The sequence below is a fragment of the Neopsephotus bourkii genome, unplaced genomic scaffold, assembly GCF_033783945.1.
Source record: "Neopsephotus bourkii isolate Nb327-2 ecotype Australia unplaced genomic scaffold, CSIRO-AGI_Nbou_v1 NB_126, whole genome shotgun sequence".
NCBI lineage: Eukaryota > Metazoa > Chordata > Aves > Psittaciformes > Psittacidae > Neopsephotus > Neopsephotus bourkii.
Window position 1 is genome coordinate 1,050,444 of NW_026900643.1, and position 22,771 is coordinate 1,073,214.

The 22,771-nt window shown below is 40.6% G+C and overlaps 1 protein-coding gene across 1 annotated transcript; it reads right to left on the reverse strand.

Annotated features, from left to right (window-relative positions):
* Positions 1–255: 255 nt before the first annotated feature.
* PDILT (protein disulfide isomerase like, testis expressed) lies at positions 256–12,516 on the reverse strand. The gene is given in 7 exon segments (XM_061366790.1): positions 256–384; positions 570–751; positions 2,115–2,250; positions 3,514–3,750; positions 4,480–4,605; positions 8,806–8,939; positions 12,373–12,516. Coding segments are annotated over 7 exon segments (1,047 nt in total). The 5' UTR covers positions 12,476–12,516.
* Positions 12,517–22,771: the final 10,255 nt, after the last annotated feature.

Below are 22,771 nucleotides of genomic sequence, written 5' to 3' on the forward strand. Positions count from 1 at the left end.
AATAACAAATATTTATTCCAAATTGAGACTGTGATGCTGGAATGAAGTAAAATTACTGGCATAAGTATATAGAAGAAAGTCTGGGATTTGGATTTTGTGAAAATACAGAGGGTATCAAGAGCAGCACCAGCATTTTAGAGGGTATAGTCATACCTGCTCTGGAAACAACCATGGCAGAGTAGTTCTGTAACAGTACATCTCTACTCATGGTTTGAAGTAGAAAGACACTGGAGTGATGAGGAGGTATCTGTGAATTCACTCTGAGTTGAGACTGTTGCTGGAACCCAACAGGCAGATTGGAGATTGTTCAACAGCAGAACGTAAGGTTGTAATGACTTGCAAGTCCAGGTTGGTAAATAATGCATGGGCTTTTGCCACAGCCTCCTACAAAGGAAAAAACGACAGAAAGACTTCTCTAATTCACATACTTGACAGCAATGAATCCAATGTTGAGTAGGTAAGGACCAGAGATTGCTTGCTTAAAGAGCTCCTCACCATGACAGGCACATGCAGACAGACACACACATCCCTCCTCAGTGTCTCTGTGTTCTTCCCTGACAGCTTCTCACCTGGTAGTCTGGTCCAGCAGGAAATAGTCTGAAGAATGGATAGCGAACTAATCCAATGAACAGGATGTTGTTTGCTGTGACATCTTTCTTTGCAATGATTATGTCTGTGCAACTTTCACAGCGCTCTCCTAATTCATCCCAGATTGGCAGGAATTTTCTGCAGTCATAGGACCAAGGGGCATCTGCAAAATTAAAAGTAGAAGGATAGAGTCTGGCAGAGAGCATGCGCTGGTGCAATCGCTGGGACACATTTAGCTCTTTAAATTAACAGGGGTTTGGATTTCAGCTGTGGTCAATCTCTACTTGAAATCATTCCCCTTCATGAGTTTCATGAGTTTTCATGGAGTGATTACTACCTGTTCACTAATGCATTTCTGACAGCAGCGCTGCTTTAGCTCTTTTTAGGTTTTTTATGACTATAACAAACACACAACCCTTGCCATATGGCTTTGCTGGAGGGATGTGCCAGATGACCAATGCAACCTAAGTAAGTTTTGCATCATTCCTGTGGTGAAATGCTTGCCAGAAGCACAAAATGCTATCTGTGTACTAAAATTAACCATGTTAATAAACTATGCTATATTTACATTAAAAGGAGAAGTTTGAGCTATGGCACTGTTTTGACTCTGAGCGCTGCATGCATGCTGGTTAACAAAAAGGCAGACTGCTGAGAACACAGTGTCCCCTTAAATAGCATATAACATGGTCACAGTTCTTCAACCATGAGAACAGTGCTCATACTCAGTTTGGATGGAATTAAACTTTCCTGAATACGCTACATCCCATTTATCCCGTTTATCAGCCTTTCATTTCCAGCAGACTTGGTTCAATCCTTGCCTAGATCAGTCTATTCATGATACTGCAATGTAAAGATGACTTGCATGAATTAAATGGCTGCAGCCAACACGGAGGATTGCAGGAACATACTATCTTTAAGAACTTTAGAATTCCAGGTAGTACAGCTACTTGTCGTTGTCAATGCTGTATGTTTGCTCTACTGAAGTAATTAAGGCACAAACTAATCCCTGGTGTCTGGTACAGAGATAGGGCATTGGTTTCTCACTGGGAAGAGTCAAGCAGGAAAGCCACTTCCCTTGAAGGAAGAGGAGCAAAAAGGAGTTACAATTTGCTAAACCACAATTCCTCTCTGGGATTTAATCCTAGAACATGATAACCTGACAACCTCATTTAGCTCCCCCTCTGACCTTGGAAGACAGACTGACTCATGCTGTACAGCACCCTGTAATGTTCTGTTGTATAACATGATGCTCTGGTGTCATTTTGTCTTTCAGCACTGACATTTGATATGGCCTTGACAAATATTTATTTAAGGGAGCCAGTGTTATTCAGTACAGCCCTAAGTCAGCAAAGGTATCACAGTGTTTCCATAGATATGACATATTTTTGCTTCAATGCTTTCAGCAGACAATGAAAATTCATGAAGCTCAGCTCCTGTAAAGTGTGAAGATGAGTTTAGTACGTAAGCATGGGCTTTTGTTTTTCACTTCAGACTGATCATGTTAAAGCAACTTAAAACCTGAATACAACAATAACACTTAAAAACCATAACAAACACATTCCTGGTCTTATCAAAGACAATCCTGTTAAAATTCTTCCCAACAGGCACTTTGACAGGCATCTTGTTCCAGTCCTCTGGAATTTACTCACTGGAGAGGTCTAGCTAAGCAGGAACAGAAACACTTCTGTGAAAGAGCAAGGAGCATAGAGGAAGTGTACTCTAGCTCAAGTTACTGTGAGACCAGTGGGACATTTCTCGACCTAGTGTGCACTATTACTGTGTGGAGCCAGCCTTCGTGTGCTAGTACCTTCTCTACCTTCAGCAGGCAGCTGAGGTCTTGCACCCATGTGTAATTGGGACTCAGAATTACTCATCCCTCTCTTGAATACAGACTCCATAGTACACAGTCTGAAAATGACCCTTTGAAACATGTTTGCATTCATTGTACTGAATTATTTTTGCCCAGTGTTCAGAAGCTAGACTACTGAAAAGCTTACCTATTGTTGGCTTTCAAAAGTGATGTAAAACACACATGACATTGTGCATTGCTGTTTAAATCTCTGCCTTTTCCACCAGTGACAGTCCTCACAGAACTGCTACAATTTACAGTATATTACCTAGCAATTTCTTTTCTTTTACACGCCAGCACAGTAGTAGAAAGACATACATTCCCCATGGAAGCTGTTCCCTGCTGGGAGTTTGTCACTCAGGTAAATCTTAGTGGAGAAGAGAGAACATCCCCACCTCTTCTGTCCTTCTGCCCCCCCTCCAACATTGAAATCAGGATCTACTACTCTCATCTCTTAAATTCTGTCTGCTGTCAGATGGACTATTTCATCTTTTCTCCTCATGATGGAAGCAAAAGTACATCACTCTGAAGAGCACTGAATAAACAGAACATTTTAATGTATTTTTCTTGTGAGTGTGGAGAGTGATGCTTCATTATGATAACAAATACTGAGTTTACCATTGGGAATGATTCTCCTTGTGCAAATTCATTCTGAGTTCACTTACAACAAATACCAAATCTTACTCCATTCTGAAACTCAATTTTCTATTTATTGGACTTCTCCAAGTCCTCAGAATCTGTTGCAGTCATTGTTTGCATCTCTCCCAACTAAGGGAATTAAATAGCTCCATTATTGTATTGGCAGGATCAAGACATAGGGAGTTTGAGGTTTTTAAGCCACTAAAGTACATCAGCTGAAACCAACTAGAACATTGTTCGACAAATGATTTATCCAGTTTTTACACAGGAGGACGAGAAATCTGTAGTTCACATCAGTTGTTAAATACAGAAGAAAGCTCTCTCAGCAGCTGTAGATGAGTACTTTGAAAGGAGAGTAAATTACTAAACTGGTGATCAGAACAGCACATTGTTATCATTTAAAAAAGGATGTTTTGCAAATTTGTCAGTGTTTTAGCTGAGGTAGTAAAGGGATGTCTCATTAGTAGTGGGCATACCTTTGCTTTTCCATTTAGGTAGCTCTGGCAGACTTCCTTCAGATTCTCCACAGTCACCTCATTTGCCAGCGTTTTATACATTGCCTCACGTGTCAGATTTAGGCTTCTCAAGGCAGGAATGTCAACCTCCCTGATGCGAAAGTACTCAAAAACTCTTCCTTTCCTTGGTTCATTAGAATCCACCAAGACAAACATTATCTGATAAGAAAGAGTTGTGCATCTGGTTGAGTCTTCCAGCTTTGGTTTAGCCATTTTAGAGAAGTGGCCCGTGGAGCTTGACAGTGGGTTAGGATCTGACATTAAATGCAAGGAATTGCGTAGAACAAGGAATTGTATGTTGTTTGGTCTCAGACCAACAGCCATCAGTTCTGTGGACTTCATCGTACCTTGATCCTAGTTAATAACAAGTGCTAAAGCAGCCAAAAGGAACAAAGCTTTTACCTCTGTCATTTGCAGTGGTTTGCTATCACGTATTTTAGTAACGCTTCCAAATTATCCCTCAAAACTTTTATTGCTCTGCCTAATAAATCTTAACAGGACAAAAGAGCTGAAACGCCTGTCATCCAATGTCTTTACTAATGTGATGGTGGCAGAAATTGCCACAACATTGCTAAAACTATCTGTGGTTGGAAGTTGCTCCTACAAAGTTGTATTTGCAATATCAGAAATGATTTTATTGGGAGCAGCTGGAATTAAGTGTTGGTTTATGTGGTTGTTGCATTTTAAAGAATCATTTTCAAGTGAAGGTTCTTTTTCAGCTTGTCCCCCTAACATCTAAAGAATAGTTGCTGATACTGTTTTAAAATGATCTGGTAGGCATAGAAGATGAACTGACAGCAGTGTACTTTTACCAGTAACATTGGTGAATGGTTTTCCATTGATCATTTGGCATTCATATTTGCAAAGCAGGAATTCAGCATTACAAACTTTCCCTGTAAATTCCACAGCAGCAGACTTGTAGTTCTCGTAAATTGCACTGAACGTCTCCAAGTTCATTGGGGCAAACAGCAGGATGTGATTTTCAACAGGGACATCAAAAGTCTTCTCAGATATCTGGGAAACAAAAGACTCAACATCTGTTCCACTCTTTGTAAGCAGAACAGTGAATAAGGGGCTCAGCGTATCAGTGTCATTTAGTCATGCTATTGCAAATTTTACTTTTTAAGACTCAGTTCCTAATCATTTCCATAACTGTTGGGTTTTTTTCATTGTTTTAAAGAAGATAAAGTGAGAAAAATCAGCAGCTGCTGAGTGTTTTCTCTGTTCCTCATTGTTATTCATAGATTTTTACAGTCAGAAGGGACTGTTGTGATCTGCCAGGCTGACCTCCTGTTTAACACACACTGAAGAATTAACGCTAAAGATGTGCTTGAAGTAAAAAGCATTGTTACCCAGGAAGGCCCAGCTGCAGCAGCTGTGGGAGCTGGAGCTGGTTGGGGTACTTCCTGAATTTCTGAGTGGCATCAGCAGCTTACATCTCCTTCCCTGCATAGAGTTGCCCTTCCTCTCATGCCACCCCACCATGATCAAAGGCAGTGGGATGTACCCCTGGTAAGCAGGTATTTCCATGATTTCCATGTCTTTCCCTTTATATCTGCACTAACAAAAATTATTGCTGGCTTCTTTCTTCCTCGCCTTGGCCAAGAGGACCTGTTTGCTGCATGGGAGTAGAAGAATTGAAAACCTTCCAACCTCCAACCTGATGCAGTTACTGCAGAAGCAGCTCAGGCCTTCATGTCGGCTCCACAGGAGGGTGTTTGTGTACTCAGGCAAGTTTGCTGTTTGGCCAGCCATTCCTCTTCTGAGAAACATCTTGCCAAAGGGAAGCATACTTTGGCATGGATTAGACCAAGAGCTGCCTCTTGGGTTCTGCTGGTGTTTCTAGGTGTGTTTAGGGCTAGCCTAGTAAACAAGCAAACAAAATTCTCAAATACTAAGGAGGAGAATAGCTCCCTAAGTCTTTTTCAGCTTGGGTTCTTGTCTTCCTTGTCTTTCTCCTGTGGCTTTGTTAATACAATGAAATACGCATACCTCAAAATTATATTCAGTGACCAAATCCAGGGTAAAGGTTTTTATTAGCCTCATTAGATCCAGTTGTTCTGTCTGCCATCTTCCAGCACTTCATTATGCACAGGTTTTCCCTTGGACAAATAGTGAAGTTTGTGAGGTTGTTGCCCTCATTGACTACATCTGCAAAGAGACAGTCTTTACTCTAAAATGTTGTTCTCAGCTTTACTGGTTTATGATCCTCAGTAACTGGAATTCCATAACTTGTAAAATGAATGTCACAGCTAGATTACAGAACAAGATTATAGCTAAAATTCAAGGTACATCTGACAACTTTAATTTGCCTGGTAATCTTAACATACTGAAAGATCTGTTCTATATATATGCTGTAACATACACTCACTGAGGATGTCCTTGGTCTGACTAGTTCATAGCCTAAACGTTGGTGCTACTTCTGTGTAGTTTTATTCTTCTTGTTGGACACCTCTTTTGTGGACTGAAAGAAGATTCCTGGTCAAAATCAACAAAGGAAAAGAGGTGAATGTCTGCAAAACTCACTGAACCTGGCAGCATGTGTTGATCAGAATGTGGGCTGAAAAATAAAGGTTTTTTATTAAGATGCCTAAGTATAAATTAGGAGCCTGAATATAGGCAAACATGTTGAAGACATCAGTTGTCCAAAGGTTGCTGTTTGCTTTTACATGTCACTCTTGTCTGTACATGTGATATTTTTTGTGATAAGCTTTTTGAGTTTCAAGTAGGAAATTATTTAACTTGAAAAATTCCCAAACTGCCTTTCCATAATCTAAAGCTGCTATGGTAGCTACTGTACCTTGCCTCCTAGGCTTTTGTACTCCTATCTTCTTAAATATAACAAGGGTGTTCTTTTGGATGCTGTAATTAGCACAGACATCCTCACTGGCTGTCATCCCAAAAGGTGTCTCTGGCACATCTATAGCTGTCTCACAGAAAACTTCCACACTGTCACTGTGAAGTTCCTAGTCCCAGAAAGAATATGTATTAAGACTGTGTCCTGCATCCTCTTAGGATGTGTAGAAATGAGAGCTGTTAGTGAGGCAGGCTGCTAAAGGCTTGTTAGGTAGAGAGGAGAACGTAATTGTGAAGTGGGTATAACTTGCCGTAATTACCTTCAAGCAGAGATCTTTACAACAGGGGAGATCCTAGGAATGCTGTGACACTGCTTCTGCCTTCACCTTTCCAGTGAGTGCTGGCTGGCCTTGGTCAGTATAGATGGTGTATGGTTCCCTGTGTCCTTCTTACACTAACCTCATCTGCCCAGCAGTCCCCTGGCATTTCCACACTCTGCAAAAGCGTCTGCAGATGGGGGAAGATCATGCCAACAGCAGCTCCCCTGCTGCAGCTCGTCTGTACAGCTGGCACGATGTGATGGATTAGAGAGGAGGGCTCTCTGCTTGAGAGAGGACCTGACTGGTGTGTTTGGTGTTTTGACTGAGTGCTCTTCAAGGCAGGGACCTTGACTCCTACATCTGTCAAATAGCCACTGTGCTGTCCACCCTCAGACTAATAGTAAATAAGCATGATGAAAGGCAACAGCACTTCCAGATTTGATTTAATCAGACAATTATTTCATGCTAGATGAATAGTAATTTATATGCTGAGTCCTCCCAGATCATTCTGGCACTCACATTTGTGAACAATCTGTGACTAATAGAAGGCCAAATACAGCTCTTTATTTACTTGGATGCTATTTTGTTGGCTTCCACCCATTAAATTTCTGACATGACCTAACTCATGCTCATCTATTGTCATTTCATCCTCAGAGTGAAATCATGGAGTCAAGTCAAACACATCTGCAGGCAGTATCTGCTATCAGCATGGTTCTGGGAGCTCACCGATATCACTGCAATAGCAAGGGCTTCTCAACCTGCCCCAGCAGTGGGAAACTGACTTCCTTCATAAACGACTTCAGGCAGATTGCTGCAAAGCAAAATTCTGGGCACTCTGAGCATTTTCACAGTTTGTCCTATTATGCTGTGCATGTTCACTGGCTCTGTTACTATGAGGCATTTGGTAATGAATCCTGTTTTCCACATCCTTAAGACTTGGACTATCCACTGTAGCCAGCACACTTGGGACCTTATCAGCTGAGGTGTAAGTCCAGACACTGTGCTTTTAACTAGGCAGAGAGATACCACAATAGAAGTCTCTTTAGTTATAGAAAATCCTTGATTGAATGTTTCAGATATGAAAGATTTCAAGGACAAATTGAGAAGCAGGGAAAAAATATTCCTATTTTGCTCCCTTCTGACTTCATGCCTTTACAGTTAAAATTTATTTTGCCCTACTTAACTGCTGTTCTGTATCATTCAGCCCCAAATCTTAACTTTATTCTGCTATGGAAATTAGTAGGAATTTGCTTGAGAAAGGACTATATGAGTTGGATCATACACAGTAAAATATTTTATGACTTCCTATTGATGCAGATTTCTTAGCTGGCAGGAACTATAATGCACAGTTAGCCTGATATTTATGGAGCTGTCTCTGCCCCCTGAGTTTTACTGAAGTTGTTTAAATCATCAAATGGGAAGAGGAAGAAAAGGTACTCCAGTATGTTAGACAATATTTACTGCTTTTTTTTTATGGACTTAAGCAGGAAAGGAACGGTCCTTCACTAAAACAGCCTGCAACTGTTCATGCCTATGATTTTACACTGGGTTTGAATAGAAATGCAGTGATCAGGTAGCCCTAGATTTTTAGTTCAGTTACAACTCTGGGCAAGGATTACAACTTTATGCATTTGGAGGCTCCAGTAGCAGCATAATCCACATCAACAATGGGTTGAGCCTTTCCAAACAAAAGGATTAAGTAAGGATATGTAGATCAGTAGTTCCGCCCTCTTCCCACCAGCCACCAAATTTGGGATGGTTTGGCAGAAGCTCTTTCTCTGAGGATACAGGAAAGTCTGCTGTGACCAGGGATGTGCAAACACTGCTGTCACATCACATTCTCAGGAGCTGGTCTCAGAGTGGTAGGTCTCTGTGCCTGGGAAAAGTGCTGTGGTGCAAGATGTTCTTATCTCTGCCTGTGCTGCTTATTTAGAAGTGTGAAGAAGATAAAACCAAGTAGAAAATGAAGAGAAAACTGAGGGCCTGGAGGTTTCAGGCAAGTTCTAGGTCTTTTGGGTGTGTGGCTTTTGGTGACGATAGCAAGCAGTATATCCCAAAGTTGAAACAAACCAGCCTTTTGAGTTTTCCAGTGAATTACCTTAAAAAAGCCAGCCACTGCTAAATCATCAGCATTTATGATGGCTTCAGCCTCATCAGTAGAGTTGATTAAAACAGTGCTAGGTCCTGTTCTTCTTTTCACCCGTGTAATAAGGGCTGAGGCTTGCCTGACTCCTGTGGAAAGTCAAGATTGTTAAAATGACCATCAAAACGAATGACAAAAATTTCTGTGCAATCAGGATGGAGGTAGTGGGGTGTAGAAGGATGGTGAATACAAATGGACTTGGGCTTCTTAGGACTGGGGTCAAAACCAATTCAAGGTAGGCCTATGGCATCACAATTCAAGCTCAAGTTCTAGTCATTATTTAAACTATTGCTAACTGTAGAATATTAATGGTAGATCAGTGCTGTGTTTTCTGGGACCTCTGTAAATGGCTGTATGTCCAATTAGCTGCTTAATCACATATGGAGAATAGAGATGAGGAAATTTAGACAAGTAGAGAACCAGTTCAGCAAGATTTCCTGTGTCCCAAAATCACAGTCAGCTATAAAGAGCTATTGACCTCAGGTTTAATCCAGAATGGCTTCAAACCAATTGCAGATTTTATTAAACTGTCTCTTCAATTAAATTAGGTGTCAGAATTGCTCCTTCAGTGCTGCAGAAGGGATCTGATAGGCTTAGAGATGTAAAAATTCCTCTGGGGTGCTGCAGCTTCACTGTTCAGTTTAGACACAAGAAACAAAGCTGAGGTGTCAAAGTTGTCCTGTAATTCTGGATTGTTCCAAATTACTGCTACCAGAGATGACAGTCTATTTATCTGGTAAGTTCTCTTCAAGCTTTCAGGAGTGTTAGGGATCTTGGGTCTCTTTCAAAGTCTGTAGCTATCATGTTTTCAGAGGAATTGGAGCCGTCATTTTAGTCTTGGGAGATTAAAATCTCAGCTCTAAAGTAGCCCTTTCATTTCTGTGAGTATGACATCCTTGTTGGATCAGAGCTGAGTCCAGCAAAGAGTTAATGGAAGTTACGTGTAAGAAAAAGAAAAAGTCTGTATGCTGTGAAAAGTGCTAGAGTCAAGATGTACAGTACAAGTGGATTATCAAAGATGCGAGTCCTGGTACTGTGCATTTTAGCATTATGAGAAGATCAAAATTGAGTCAGACCATTTTACTGCCATCAAGTCATTTTGCAGCAGGCTGCACTGCAACTAGCTTAAACCACTGTTTTTTTAAGATGAAGCTGGCAGGCATCTGCTCTGGGGTGAATAGGCTCCAGAGCAAAGCACACAGCAGTATCTAGTGGCCACATAGTGCTAGACTTCTGCTATCTCACATGAAGATTTGAGGTCTTGCTGCTTATGTCAGTGGTACAACCCCTCAGCATATTTTTCATGTGGTTAATCTTTCTATTGAGTTGCTTTAAACAGCCTGTGTAGCTTGTTTCTACTGGCCAGATTCTGGCTTTGGAGTTGTAAATGGTGATTTTACAAAGCATAGGGTTTGGCTTTCACGCTCTGTCCATTGCAGGACAACCATTTAAAAACTCCCTCTGCCATAAAATATTTCAGTTAATTTCTTGATTTAAGTGCAGTCTGCCGGGGTTTTTTTGTGGTCTGAAGTATATACCAAGCCATATAAGAAGTCACTGGGCAGTCACTGCGTATTTTCTGTTGCCAATTAGCAGTGGTTTTAAAGTCAGATCACAGTATCACAGTATGATAGAGATTGGAAGGGACCTCAAAAGATCATCTAGTCCAATCCCCCTGCCGGAGCAGGAACACCTAGATAAGGTTACACAGGAATGTGTCCAGGTGGGTTTTGAATGTCTCCAGAGAAGGAGACTCCACAATCTCCCTGAGCAGCATGTCCCAGTGTTCTGTCACCCTCACTGAGAAGAAGTTTCTTCTCAAATTTAAGTGAAACCTCTTGTGTTCCAGTTTGTACCCATTGCCCCTTGTCCTATCATTGTTTGCCACTGAGAAGAGCCTGGCTCCATCCTCGTGACACTCCCCCTTTATATATTTATATACACTAATAAGGTCACCCCTCAATCCCCTCTTCTCCAAACTATAGAGACCCAGCTCCCTCAGTCTTTCCTCATAAGGGAGATGCTCCACTCCCTTAATCATCTTAGTTGCCCTGCGCTGGACTCTCTCCAGCAGGTCCCTGTCCTTCTTGAACTGAGGGGCCCAGAACTAGACACAATATTCCAGATGCCATAGGTCAGATTTTATTAGTTGTTGTACATAAGCATTTACCAGTCAACAAAGTGTAGTTAAGTCGTTACTGGTGGTACATCTGAATGGTTGATGCTATCTTGTACAAATCACAGAGCAGAAGCCAGTTTCCTAGTATCTTGATAGCGTGTCTTAAATAGCAGCTCTGTGCTGAAGGGTGACCAATACTCTTGTGTTTGCTGGCTCTCACTAGTGAAACTGTCAAATTTGTTTACTGGTTTAAAAGAGGTTTTCTTGTCAATGCTATAGATACAATCGAAGATTGAAGGTAGGTGCTTTTGCTGTCATGTAGCAGCACCTCTAATAAAAGTTTAGTGTGACAAATCACACTTTTGTGGCATGTGTGCAGAAGCTGCTGTTTGCACAAGTGGTGGGAACTTGGTAAGAAATTCAGTAGCAATGAGGAGCAAGTTCCTAAAAATACTGAAGATTAGCTTTCAGCAGCAGCAGCCACAGGGGGCTCGGCAGTTAAAGAAATCAGAGCACTTGGTTGTGTACAGGCTCAGGAGGCAAACTCCAAGTTCCTTTTTTTGTTGGCTATATTAAACTTGTGATGCAACTGTCTCTGCTCAGAGCACACTGACAGATGCTTGGCCAAGTCCTGCCATTTTTGTCAACTCTGAAAAAAAATCATTAATTTAGGGAAAAAAAAACAAAACAAAACATCTTTCTTGTATATACTTTTAGTGAAAGAAAAAGTCTCCATAAGGCCTGGATTTTCCAGGATTGCTCAGTCCTATTGTCTTTGCTTAGTAACTTTTTATAAAAGGCTTCAAATAATTCCATGGGTTTTCTGAGCCACATATGAGCTCCCTCTGATGGCTAAATTGAAAAATTATTTTCCGTGGCTTAGGAAGTATATGTAGGAAGTATATGAATGTAGGAAGTCTACCTAGGAACTTAGGAAGTATATTAAAGAACCTTGTGAATTCATGATTCGTTGTCAGATGCACAAGAGTATTGCTCCAGCCTACTGCCGTAGATACACTAACTGTGAACTAGAAGAGCAAATGGAGCAGGGTTGGGACCATATTCTTGTTTGGCATAACTCATTTATTTATGTTTATTGTGTAAATGGGAGTAAGTCATCTTCTTGCAGAGATTCTCTGTACTTGGTGGAATTACACCAGCAATTAATTTGGCTAAGTGAACTAAACATTGCAAAGCATGTTCAGCTATACACCTGGAAGATTAATTAAAATCAAAGTTATTGCATTGGTACAGATGTAATTGTATATTTTAAATCATGGGCAAAACCAGTTCTCTACCTTGCATATTCTCTGAGTATCTGTATTTTTCTTCTCAGCAGCATAATAGATAGGTACATCCTGCTGTTACATATCATTATCTTATCAGTGCATGAGACAGTTTACCTTTGCAGTCTATGGGATCTTCCCTGCTGCCATCCACAAAAAAATTCACAGTAGGAAACTCTTGAATATTAAATTCTTTTCTCAAATCAGGTTGGTATGTCATATCAGTTTTACCAAATTGGATTCTTGGAGCTGCTGTTTTAACCTGTTGTGCAGCTTCCTCAAATTCTTCAGAAAAAAATCTGAGATAATTGGGATAAAGAAACATCTGGAAAGGGTCAACCAAAGGAAATGGGTTGCACAAGCATGAAGCTTCCTAGTGGAGATTTTTCTGTCACATTGTAGCTTGAATAAGCTACAACAGCTTATTGAATAAGAGGTTGAGTAAGGTTCTTTATGACTCAAATGAAGGAAAAGTTATATTTAGTTTTTACTTCTTTGTATTGGTGATGATTGTTGGCCACTCTGCATATCCTTGGACCAGTCACAGTGACCAGCAAGTAAGATTTCAGTACCCTTCTGTTGGGAAGAAATGAAGTGGAATTAAAAAGTAGTTTGACGGACTATACTGGGTACGAATCAAAGGCAGGTCAAGAGCAGAGTTAGTTATTACTCACATTAGGACTCTTTGATTAGATACCGTTTTTGTAAGCACTTCACTAAGGCAAACCTTTGTGATGCAGAAACTACTTTTCCAGCTAAGAGATGGCAGTGGGGGAAGGAGAGCAACAGAGTACGGTCTTTTAGAGACTGGAGAAGTATTTCTGCATGTTGTGTTATGTGCCAGCCCTTCTGTAGCTCAGATGATAGAATGCAGTTGTGTATTTAGAGAAAAGAGAAGGGTCATCCTAGTCTTAGCCCTGGAGCTGTAAGGTATATTAATGTGAAAAAAGGATAAGAGAAAGAAACTGGTCACACATCAGCTGCTCTGTATTCAAAGTCAAGTAAGAGGTAGAGGTCTGGAGCTTTACAGTTTTGCAACTTGAGTTGGCAAGAAAATAAATTCGACTTTATTTTGATTAAAATTGAGATAGCCTATCTTGTTGAATTTGTTTTGTTATAAAGAGCAAAATCTTTTTCTTTAGATTCCTCACAGAAAAGTATGTATCATCAATATACTTTTCAAATAGGAACAGATGAAAAACATCCAATTAATGTTTCATGCATTTACGTATGTTCCTGTATGTACGTATACACACATTTAGATACATACTTAGACAAGCACACACACTTTGCTCTACACCTGTGTGTCAAAGCATAAATCTAACAGAGTAACTCTCGTTCTTTCACAAAATTGCAATTGCACTTCTGTACAGCCTACCTGGTGAAGATATTGCCCAGCATAATTATAACCAAAAAGTGAAGGAACATTTCTGTAGGAGTCCTGATAAATGAAAGATAAAACCACTAATCTAACTCAATGGTGAGTTACATTTCTTGCATTATTTATCATTATCCTTGCTCTGAATCCCAGGCATCAATCATCTTTTTCCACCTAACTGCTACAGCAAGGAGTGGGAAGAGTAGCATTAAATAATGTTATTTTCTCAAAACATTAACGTAATAGGCCCTATAAATTCTGTCACATATAAACCGATCTTGACTTAGGCTCACAGAAACCCCAGCACTGGAACAGCTGCTTACATGCCAAAGGGGGTTCCTGGTGGTAGAATGAAACTTAGTGTGTGTTCAGGAGGCACTCAGATACCATAGTGATGAATCGAAGGTGCTTCTCTAAAAAAGTAAATGATCCTTAAGGCATCAGTCCTAAGCAAATTGTGCTTTTAGGATCCAGTTTTCTCTGAAGTATTCCAGTTACAAACAAATACTTTTGAGAATGATCTGTTACCACTGAATGACCTGAATAAGCAGAGTTGCAGGTAACTAACTAATAATGTAACCAGCATGCTTAGGTAATGAGAGTTGGTAAAGTTAGTAGCTCCTGACTGGAGCTGGGGAAAATGCATGACTCCATCCCATAAAAAGTACTCATTGCAATCAGAGACCAGCAGAAATCAGAGTATCATTAACCTGGCAACTTTGAGACTGAAGTTCAGTGAGTGAACAGCCTTATTCATCAGACAGATAAAAACTCTTTCCTTGACTACCTAAAAAGCATGTGGAAACATCCATCACACACCTTTCCTGAATGATTAGGCTCCTCTTCAGCTTTCCATCAATTCCTTTTCATTCCATTCATTCTCTGTTTGCCTCCCAGGTGCTTTATTTTTTAAGTCACTTGAATGTTGCAGGAAATCATCACTCCTTTTATTTGAAGCCTTTTCTTGAGTTTTGTTTCACTTCCTCTGGTTTAGATTTTTATTGGCACTGATCGCTTCAGGCATTGGGGTGAAGAAGCAGCTGCTGCGGCTAATGCAGCATCACAGAGCTCAACTTAAGGAGAGCTGAGCACCAGCAGAATACAAGGGCTGACACATGAGAGGTAACAAAGGTGGTGGCAAGATCGTGAGGGAGACATGCATGGGTGCTGGGATAGAGGTTTGCTGAGATCTTAAATCTTTTTTCCTAGATAGTGTTTTTGACCTGCCTTTTGAAAGTATCACTGAATTCCCTCCCACCCTGTGTCACTGCTGTTTTATGAGGTATCCTTTTCAGAACACTTGCAAACCTCTAATGGAGCATTTTAACTGATTTCCACCATTTGGTCATGGATACAGAAGGTCCTGAAAATAAATTATCTGAGAACAGCTCAGGTTCTTTGGCTCAAATATGGGAAGAATTAAAAGGAACCACAGAACTAGGAGAGTTAAAAGCACCTGTGAGGTGTCTTCTTGAATTTCTACTCTTTCTTGTCTTATTGATAACAATTAAGCTGCAACCAGTCACCTTTTAAATCACTTGCAGGAGGGAGACTGTAGTACCATTTCTGCAGCTGCTTTGCTCTGACAGTATCAGCATGTTGTCTTTGTGAGAAGGCCCTGCACTGAAGAATGTCACATTTTCAGCACCTTCCCTGACAACTAAAGTTTCCCTTGTTTTAGAAAGTGTTCTAAGAATGCTAATCTCTAAAGGTCATGCTGAACAAATCTTACTCGCACCCTCATTCCACAAAGGAAGCGTGTTGGGTTTGGGAAGATTGACACATTTTCCATTTCATGAGCTATAGTAAAGAATATTTTTTTGGTTTTGATTTCCATGGACAACCAGTGAACCAGGTTAACATGAAATCCTATGTACATTGAAAGTGAAGTCTGACAAACTGAAAGGGAATACAGATTTGGAATCAGATTGTCAAAACTGCTGATTTTTACAGCTGAAGCTGCTAGCAGTCTTGTTCTAGGCACTGTAAAACGTTTTGTGAGAAACCAGTCCTACTTCTCTGAAGAATTTACAGTGTGACTGCATAAGGGTCAAGAACAAGGTCGGTATCATTACATGTTACCATCTCTATTTTAGAGGCAGAGTATATTTTGCCTGAAGCCACACCAAATGGATATGGCAAAAGTGGGAAGAGAACCAAGAATCCTGTACTTGAAGAGACTCTTTCTCTTGAGCACATGAATAACCCAAGTAAGTTGATTCTTCTTTTTCAGTGAACTTTACTGAACTAAAATACATTGAAATGTGGATGGAGAAAATTTTTCCTGATGACATAAATGTGTTTATGTGTTTAAAGCATTTTTGAAGTGAGCATACATGAAAGCATGGTAAGTTCCTCCTTTAGCTGATTGTTGGTGGCCTCAAATTTTTTCCTGCAGTCTATTTTGATGGTCTAGTGATTGCTGCAGTCATTGTGAATATGCCTGTTGTCATGCTTAATACTTATTTCCTAGATATTAGTTTCTGTTATGATCTGAAAGTAATTTTAGCAGCCCCACTTTTCATCTTGTGTGTAGGCTGCTTTTACAGTTTTACTACAGATCTATAATTTTCTCTGTAGCAGACTCTTGAGATGAAGAATGGATTTATGTTTAACATACCAGAGTTGGAGGGATGTTAATCTTGTTGCAGTTGTGAACTTTCTTGTGTGACCTTGAATTCTCCCATTCTCTCCTGTGCTGACCTCTGTACTTTTAAACTTACATTTGTAGCTCACTTGAGATCATCTGCTATGCAAACATCAAGCATTATTCTACAGTTTGGATCTTTATTCAAAGCATTCAATAAAATAAGCATGTGTAAGACATACCTACAGAAGGGACCCATGTTAATCATAAGTCTGTGCTGTAGGTAAGTAGAACATCATCTAGTGACTCTTGTACCTGTCTGGACATACATTTCCACTGTCCTGCTCTTTTTGCACACATACTTTGCAAACAATTTAAGTGATTCTTTTAAGAAGGTTTATTTCTACAAGACTGACACAGATTCCTGAGAAAACCTGCAGGTGTGAGTCACCCACGTTCCACTGTTTTTCATGCTGCAATAGGTTCTTATAGTAAGCTTAGTTATAAGAAATAGCTGTTCTGGGTGGTTTTGAACCGTTTGCATTCATCTCCTGTGTTAAGGAGACCATTGTATACTGAAATCAGCTCTTAGCACAGGAGTGAGTATGCTTTGGATGTTGGCTTTGTAAGTGAGCTGATCATCTGGTCTATACAACTGATTTAAGACCAGTCATGTCCCCCACCCTGTTTTCTAGAAATCCCCCATATCTATATGTAAGGAGCAATTTATTGGTGGTTTGGGATATTTTTTCAATAACATCACCTTCAGCTTTTGTGCCCCGAACAGGAGATGTTTGTCTTTAAGAGTAACCGTATCTTACTGATTAAATGTCACTATCTCAGCACAAATTGTTAGTCACGGGCTGCAGGAATCCTATGGCTGACCCGGTGCCTCACTGGGTGTATAAATGTTTTGCTAGAAAAGGTAAACATTACTTTTTCATAAATGAGAGTGCACTGCACTGCTTGTGTTTGTCCCTAGGTTATCTCTATGTTTATCTAGGAACTGAAAACTTCACTGGAAAGGACAGGAGCAGGCATTCTCAGAGATCTGGAGAGTCAAACATTTGCTGAGGTCTAGGCCTCTTCCTGAATTATTCTGTTCAGGTGGGAGAAAGTGGCTTTAGCATGTGCTCTGCACCCATTTTGTTTCCCAAACTATGCTATTAACCAGGTTAAAGGCTTATAGAACTAGAGCTGTAAGGGGCTTGGAGAGGTTCTTTGTCTGGCCTAAAGCAAGAAATGATACCTAAACCAATCTTGACAGCTATTTGACTAATCTGGCTTTAAATATTGCCATGAGTGGACATACCAGAGCCACCCTAGGCATCATTTGCCTTCCCAATAAATGGTCATCTTTATCTCTGCCTACGATATCTGTAGTGTTTAAATCCATTACATTGCCAGTGAAAATGAATAACAGCATAATAGCTGTTTTTATGCAGAAACAGTGAATTTTGTTACATTTAACATGTCTCCTTTCAGTCACAGTATGGTCTGTTGCTGATGTGGGCTGATGCACTGTATTTTATCTCTGGGCTGGAGCATATTGTGGGCTGTTTCTGCCTCTCTGGCCTGGGAAAACCTTAAGCATGAATGGTATTCACCGTACTGTTTGGGAGATCTGAGGACTGTTCTTCCATGGAGAAATATGAAACAATTGCAGAGTCCTGTGAAAACAATTCTGACAACAGAAAATTGGAAGGGTTTACAGAAGGCTTTTGAAGAGAAACAAAACAGAAGATGTGCCTCACTGTGTTCTGATAGTTGCTGCCCCTGGGAAAATCAGAATAATGCATGACTTCAGCTGGTTACAGTTAGCAATGGTGGGCAGCAGTGCTTTTAGTGTTTGTGGGTTTAAGAGTACAAAGCTTATTTTCCCTGTGATGAAGATATTTGTGAAGTGCTTGGGATTTGGTTTTTTTTGGGGTTTTTTGAAAGCATCAGTATTCTGCAGTGAAAGCTAACTTAGGAACTTACATCTATCTAATGCATAGTGTAAAGCATAAAACTCTCCCACGCAGACAACCCTGGTGTAGTATCTACCTTCTGCTGGTGGCAAGTGCTCTATATTCCCTGTGCTGGTAGGCATTTGTGTGATATTCAGATCAGTTTAACATGGATAGGGAGATGCCACAAACTGCAGCAGAGGAGAGTTTCCAATTGAGCATTTAGATTAGGTCCTCCTAGAACATGCAGGACATACAACGCAACTGGGCAGGCAGGAGGACTTGCATCTGTATAGGAGGGTAGGCACATTGCTGTGTGCTGCTTGCATTGGTTTCAGACATTGTTCCCTGTGCCTTCCCCAAAAAAGTGAAGCTGGAACCTCTTTTCCTCACCCTCTTTATGCTGCCCCTTTAGCTACTCTTTTGTTGAATGCAGTTGTTCAACAGAAGTTGACAGAAGAGTGTAGATTTCTGGGTCACTACTTTATTTCCATGCTGGGTACCTGCCCAGTGTACTTTGCTCAGACTCTGAGGGTAGCCTCATGCTGCTTGGCAGAAAGTCAGCATACATTTTAGTAGTAAACCTTGCCTGAAAGAAGGCAGATCTGGAACACTGTGAGGGTGAAACTGAAGGACATTAGGAGGACTTGTGAGTCACTGGGCAGAAGACATCAGAGCCAGCTCTCCTGATAAAAATTGTGGGATTGGTAAGTACATAATGGTATGCAACAGGGAAAGCGTTGGGATTTTCACACAAAAGATAGGCCTAGGGCAGATACTGGAGTGCTCAATCATTTTCCTGTGTTAGTTCAGTGCTACAGCAATCCCTCTTTCTGGGAAATATGGGATTCCTTCCCATTCTCTGACTGTGTCTTTGTGATTGAGGGTCAAGAAGAGAACAGTCTCAGGTACTCCATTCATTCTGGGTTTCTGACGCTAACTCCTGACAGGCCCACAGACTTCCTGTGTCTCTGGGGAATATTGCTTTGTCTCTCATTATATAAATTCCCTTAATAGTTCCATATTCACACAGACTGTTTATTTATATAGCCTGTTTTAAGGAGTAGGACATAAAATATTAGGGCTTTATGGTTTCTGTGTGCAGGTGCATGTATGTGTCCTGTCTTTAGTCTCTTTCTGTTGTGGCAGTGAAAATGATTACAGAAAATGAACCATCTGGCTCAGCATTGTGGAGTCAGGTTTCCTACATCCCGGGGCAATGCCTTGCTGCAGGATAGTTTTTCACTGCCCCAGAGGCTGTTTAGTGGCATGTCTCCAAAGAGAGCTATTGAGATTGAGGTCAGTGATTTCCAGATAATGTGTGTGAGCTGTGGAGCTCATCACTTTCATGAGTGATTCTGTAATTCTCCACAGAGTCTGTAGATGCCTTTATGGTTTATGGGGAAAAGGCAGTCCATGAGTTTTCAGTAACCTCTTGACCTTGAATCCAAACCAGAAGGCAGTGAGAATCACTGGAGCAAAGTATGGTTGGGGAGCAGTGTTTCATCGCTGACTTTTTTGGAAGATGCATGGAATGGAAGAGTGTTTCTCCTTCCCTTCTGACGAAGGCCAGTTGTGAGGATAGTGGGATATGAGAGAAGTCCAAGGTTCTGCTCTGAAGTAGGGGGGAAGAAATCCTGATTTAGATCTCCTGCATCCTTTGAGTGCCAAAGTCCGTGGGTTAATATATTCTGAACAATACTTTCTTCTCTCTTCATGAAAATTTTCGTATCTTTCCATTCAGTGTTAGGTTGAAATCACGGAGTGTGTTGCAATATCTCATTGTTGATCAGCTCTGCCAGTACTAAGGAGCTTTGGCTGCAAACTCTTCTCTGATCTGGATGTTTAGGTTCTGTGCTTTGAATCAGCTCTTACAAAGCTGAGAATGGAGTTTGACTGAGGGTTTTCTGCTAAATTATTTTTTCACCAAAATAACGCATCTTCCGAGGGATCAGAACAGTTCACAGGTGCAGACTGGATTTGGCAAATAGCTTTAGGCCTCCACGACTAAAAAATAAAATCTTGCTAACTTTCAACACTTTCAAAAGTGTTCGGAAGTCTTAACCATTAAGTTTTATAGATATTTCTGATGTGATTGTTCTGAAAGTTTTCAAAATATTTAAAATTTTATAACATTATTTCAGGATTAATGAAATGTTTGGCATGTTCCAAGCATATTTTTAGCTTAGTTAATCTCTTACTGTATATTTAGGTTTTGTTGTTGTAAAAATACAAGTGTTTTCAGTTCAGATTGACCTACACTGCTAATACTATTTATTATCATAATCATCCAGGTTTGATAGTGAGACAAAAGAACAATTTATGTGCACTTCTGCAAAGTTGGAATATTGCCACCTTAATTTCAAATATCCCTTCTAAATATGAAGTAGGTGGGGGTTTTTAGCTTGTACCTGCTCTGATGCCTGTTTCCAAAGGTGTGCTGCTTTGCAAGGTGTTGGTATAATTTAAGGCTGTGTGGATGCATGCGCTGAGCTCAGTGAGTATGGCACAGTGAAGCAACATCAAGGCGAAGCAATGGAGACAAAGCTTTTGCTCTCTTATTCACATGAAGAATTTCTCCTACCAGCAGACTGCTGGGAAATACAGTTCCATGTTTGTGAAGACAGAATTATGCAGTGTCTGAGCTTTTACATGGGTAACATCACGAGAATGTACCTTTTGGCTTTTGCTTTCATGATACGCTTTCTGTAAGGTTCAGATCTTCTAACAAAGTTAGTTACTTGAAAGCACCCACTACTTTCCTCCCCATGAGGAATGAACACGAACTAAATAGAAAAACCAAAAAACTGACTTCCACCTTATCAAGTGCTAATTTCAGGTAAAGAGTCCAACATAAGGCAATTAGAGACACCAGAATATTGGAAAAGACACTCCCTGAAGCCCAGGCTCTCACAGAGGAGATGTGCCAACCAGCAAAAACCTCACACAAAGCACTAATGAAAATGTAAGAGGGAGAAAAGCCTTCTCTGATTATTTTTTTTAATATCCATCACTGCTGTGAAACACCTACTTGCAAAATCAGGCAGTGGAAGCAGAGAGTGCCAACTCAGTATTGTATGCACAGGCCCATCTTACAGTATCCATCTTACGTAGCAGACTGGTATTTACCCACCCCAAAAGGGAATAAGTTACTGTAGTTATGGTCAGAAATAGAGACATGGAGAAAAATAAAAGAAATGAAGACTGCTGGGGGACAAAGCAGTGGTAAAGTATACCGAAGTGCCACAGTGTCAGTCATGCTCTGCACAGCCATCAGGGTAAGAGAGCAGAAACTGATACAGAACTCCACCAGCCAAGTACTTAGTTTCCTTCAGTGCTCAACCAAAGCTGCTCTTTTTCAGCAAGAGGGTATTGTTCTCTCTTTTCATTTTGAGGAGTTTGGCTGTCTTTGGCTTTTCATTTGGGCTTATGATGTCTGCTGCCAGGAAGCCTGTGAGAAGCAATAATGGCAGAAGGAAAAACTGATGTGGCTTTATTTGTCCAGTTACTGAGAAAGAAAGCAAAGGAGCGCTAAGCAGTAGGGTTTGCTGCTTAAATGTCTGCTGTTCTATCAGCCAAAGAGGCTGATAAGGTTGATAATGGAGTCTATCACCACTGAAGCCAACTGCACCTTTCCACTGGAAGATTAATATAGTTAATGACTTAAGCAGTGTTTGGAAAAGAAGTATGTGTGGGGAGGGTGGATTTACTGTTCCTTGCCTGCAGAAGCAGCATTTGATTTGTAGTGCACTTCTCTAATTAGACAGCCTGCTTGTGCCACCATTACCTCGTGCAGAGCTGCAGACAAAACAGTAAATGGGGTACCTGGGGCAGTATTTGAGGGCTGCTACTCCACTGAATATTTGGATGTCTGTTGCACTTACAGAGCTATCTGATTATGGATCTTTTTCAGAGCATGCTGCAGTCAGGGAAAAACTCACGTTGCTTTGCATGTGTAATTTTAATGTCTATGTTTCTTCAGTGCCTTGTCTGTGAGGCTCCCATCTCTGCTAAGGATGGGAAGTGGCAAGTTGTAGCTCAAGTAAGGTATGACTTTGTGGGTTAAACCAGAGATTTTGCCACTGGTTTTCAGTGATAGCATGATTTCATGCAGCTAATACCTGTAGAGTAAGCTGAAGGTGCTAAATGGTCTTTTCATTCTTAGGTAGATATTTCATTCTTAGGATAGTCATCAGCTGTGTCTTTGAACTATGAGGCCGCCCTGGTTGGTCTTTTCTGAACATTTTAAGAAGTATCTTACAAAAAATATTGAGGCACCATTTACTAAGAAATAGTTATTTCTGTAAATCCATGCCGGTCTGTAATTGTAGCAGAAACCCTTTCTTTAACCCTTAAACTGTGCTGAAATTTGTGAACTGTACACCCAAAGCAGTAGCCTCTCAAGAGGGGACCGGGTATTCTGGTGGTGGTTTTGTTGGCACAGACAAGGACAGGTGGGTCTGGATTAGTAGAACCAAACTGATAGTTGAAGAGATTGCCTCCAATAATGACTCTTGCTTTCTCTTCTGGAGCAGTTAAGTGTTGCTTTGTTCCTTCATGCCCTTAGGCTAAAAGATGGAGTGTTCCTAAGGGTGTTTGATG